The 3,496-nt window shown below is 42.1% G+C and overlaps 1 protein-coding gene across 8 annotated transcripts in view; it reads left to right on the top strand.

Annotated features, from left to right (window-relative positions):
- Positions 1-3,496, top strand: part of fgfr3 (fibroblast growth factor receptor 3) — a 74,016-nt gene that overhangs the window by 61,384 nt on the left and 9,136 nt on the right. For 5 of the 8 annotated variants that reach the window (XM_025055499.1, XM_025055492.1, XM_025055495.1 and 2 more), the window contains one exon: positions 1,051-1,229. In XM_025055499.1, coding sequence (XP_024911267.1) covers positions 1,051-1,229 — 179 coding nt within the window. The remainder of the gene's footprint in view (positions 1-1,050; positions 1,230-3,496) is intronic. The other 3 variants (XM_008316250.3, XM_025055513.1, XM_025055503.1) reach the window with 1 other exon arrangement.

Below are 3,496 nucleotides of genomic sequence, written 5' to 3'. Positions count from 1 at the left end.
CGAGAAACGAGTGCTGTTGTGGAACGGATTATTATACGGATTGTATTTTGGTGTTCACCTATTTAATGACAAATAAAAGTATTTTATTACATAAAAGTTTACATTTAATTTAGATGTGCCATGCGTTAAATTACAGCATTTTGGAATTAAATTTTAAATAAATTTGAAAAAATAAATTTAAATACATTTAAATTGTTCTGTAAAATTAACATTTTTAAAAAATACAACTTTACTTGACACATGAAAAAAACTGTTAAAAATGCAAACACAACCGCAAATCCTTTAAATTGAAAATTAGTCCAGTTTCTTTTTTTACACGTCTCAATTCTACTGACTGTAAAGATATTTGATGATGTATTTAAAGTGTTTTTTCTCAGAAGCAGAGATTAATTTAGTAAACCTAATTAATATTAATTAATATTAACTATTGTTAAATATAATATTGTCTAAATCTTCAAAATGATTTCTTAAATTCACTCTTTAAGCATTGAAACCATTTCCTGTAGTGAGCAGTTTGTAATCTGATTATTATCAGGCTGTAATCTGATTATTATCAGGCTGTAATCTGATTATTATCAGGCTGTAATCTGATTATTATCACGCTGTAGTCTGATTATTATCAGGTTGTAATCTGATTGTAATCAGGTTGTAATCTGATTATTATCAGGCTGTAATCTGATTATTATCAGGTTTTAATCTGATTGTAATCAGGTTGTTACTAGGTTGTGAACAGGCTGTAATCACAACAGATTCGTCTGTTAAATGTCTGCAGGTCGTTCACACACAGTTTATGTTTCCAACATAATAAAAACATCCTGAGAGAGTGGGACGACATCTGCAGCTTCCTGCTGCAGGATATAAAATGTCGGAGCCCAGAGAGTAAACAGTAAACACCTTTCAGGAGGTTCATCTGCTCCTGCTCCAGCAGAACATGTTCAGATAAAAAAGTGCTGCTGGGAAAAAAAAAACAACCCTTGATTTATCAGTCATTAGTTTACCTTCTGTCCTCCACTGTCTATACTTTAACTTCCTGTCCTCCTGTGGAAGCAGTAAGTCCAGAGAAGGAGGACTACTACGTGGACATCCTTATCTACGTGACGGGCTGCGTGCTGTTCATCCTGGCTGTGGTCATCGTGATCCTGTGTCGGATGAGGATGACCACGCAGAAGACGCTGCCGACGCCTACGGTCCAAAAGCTCTCAAAGTTCCCCCTCAAGAGACAGGTAACAGAAAGTAGATACAAGATTTGCAAAGCCCCTTTACCTCCTCTCCTCTCCTCTTCTCTCCTCTCCTCTCCTCTCCTCTCCTCCTCTCCCCTCCTCTCCTCTCCTCTCCCCTCCTCTCCTCTCCCCTCCTCTCCTCTCTTCTCCTCTCCTCTCTTCTCCTCTCTTCTCCTCTCCTCTCCTCTCCTCTCCTCCTCTCCCCTCCTCTCCTCTCCTCTCCCCTCCTCTCCTCTCCCCTCCTCTCCTCTCTTCTCCTCTCCTCTCCTCTCCTCTCCTCCTCTCCTCTCCTCTCCTCTCCTCTCCCCTCCTCTCCTCTCCTCTCCTCCTCTCCCCTCCTCTCCTCTCCTCTCCTCTCCTCTCTTCTCCTCCCCTCTCTTCTCCTCTCCTCTCCTCTCCTCTCCTCTCCTCTCCCCCTGCCCTGCTCCCCGCTGACTCCATCAGTAAAACGACTCTTGTCTGTCAGGAGAGTTTGTGCTGCTGACTTCCTGTAATGAACGTATAAATTTATATTTGGTTTATCAACAGTACTAGTACTTGTACTCGTACTAAGGTCCTTAGGATTTTCAGAATACCTCTACATTTCTAAACACGTGTTGAAGAAAAGTCCTAAAAAATGTAGATGTGTGAAAAATGTGTTTGCATCAGATTATTGTTTTAATAATTGAAAACTTGAAACTGCAAAACAACATCAACTGTGAAGAGTAAAGCAGTTCACCGTGGAGGTAGAAGAGGTTTGGAAGAGTCATGGAAAAACACGGCTCACATTTCCCAAGTCTGTGCAACACTGGGGATTTAAACCCACAGCCCTATGGGCTCCAGAACAGACTTGACTGAGAGAAGGTGGTCTGTGGATGTTGTAGGTCTGTCTGTGCTGCTGCGGCAGAGCCTGGCGACATGTGTTCACATTTGTCTTGGAGCAGGTTCAGTTGGGAGGATATTTATTCCCTCCTGTGACTGTCAATGTTAGTCTTCGGTTTCACTGTGTCCATCAGTCTCTCAACTGTTTGGACAGAAACGTAAAGAGGAGCAGCTGCCTGTGGAGCAGGTCTGCGGGATGAAGAAGCTCTCAGAGGAGCACACGAACACACAGCGCCTGTGTACACACCGGTCATGTGACCGCGGGAGGAATTCACGATTTTGTTTGTGGGACAGAGTTACTGTGGATTATCAACGATCAGAAGATTCTAGAGTGATATTTAAATATGTTGAAGCACTGACACAAAAATAGGCACAAGAACTATAATTAGTGATGAATCAATACAGTTGAATCTCAGTCAGGAATGGAACCCATGGAAAAAGATTTTCCATGTCATATACATGTGCAGGAACACAGTCTTGGAAAAACAGGAAATGACACTGGAAAACAGTAAAAGTAAACTGGAAACATGGAAAAATGATGTTTTATTTACTCTCTGTGATAGAAACAGTACCTGGTCTGTCAAAAAAGTCTTAGGAAAAAAAGGAAACACCAGGAAAACTGGGAACCCCGGTGTATAATTTACTGTCGGTGGTCTGTGTGTGACATCAGGCTTTGTCGCGTGGTTCTCAGTTTTTATTTGTTGTCTGGTGGCACGTTCTCGTGATGGATGAGTTTGTGATCATGGGCACTGCCACACCCTGCCGCTGCCGCTGCCGCTGCTGCTGCCGCTGCTGCTGCTGCTGCTGCTGCTGCTGCTGCTGATTTTCCAGCTCCCAAATTAAAGGGCTAGAGCTCGTTGAAACGCAAAGGTTGTGTTTTTAGAAAGCAGTCTCTATAATTCATTTCTTGGAAAACAAGCGGGAGACTTTGGAGCCAGATTTAGATTTTTCAGCAAAAACTGAACAGTTCTGCACTTCTCTGACAGACAGACAGTCAGGAAGGAGCCTCCAAAGATTGAACTGTGCTCAGAGCCTCTGTACATTAACTGTGTCTACAGATATACAGATATATATATATACAGTATGTATGTATATACACACATGTGTGTGCAGCGATTGAGGTGATAAAACATCATCACAGTCTAAAGGAGGCGAGGTTGGTTTTATCTCCTGACCTAAGTCTCCTCTGCTCCTGTTGCCATGGAAGATCTGGTTTATGGAGAAGTTCAGGGAAAGTCTTTATTGAATTCCTTCTTAAATCCTTACGTGTTCTTTGAGAAGCTGATGGGCTTCTCTCTTTTATTTTTCATAACTCTGAGTAAATCTCCCTTAAGTCCAGCGGCATCTTCACTCACATATTACTCCTCACGCTGCTGAACTCGGTCCAGGGTCTTCTGTCTGTTGGTTTTTCTCTT

This window comes from Cynoglossus semilaevis, chromosome 1 (assembly GCF_000523025.1).
Source record: "Cynoglossus semilaevis isolate Cse_v1.0 chromosome 1, Cse_v1.0, whole genome shotgun sequence".
NCBI lineage: Eukaryota > Metazoa > Chordata > Actinopteri > Pleuronectiformes > Cynoglossidae > Cynoglossus > Cynoglossus semilaevis.
The sequence above is the reverse complement of the archived record's forward strand: the minus strand, read 5'-3'. Positions and strand labels throughout refer to the sequence as shown.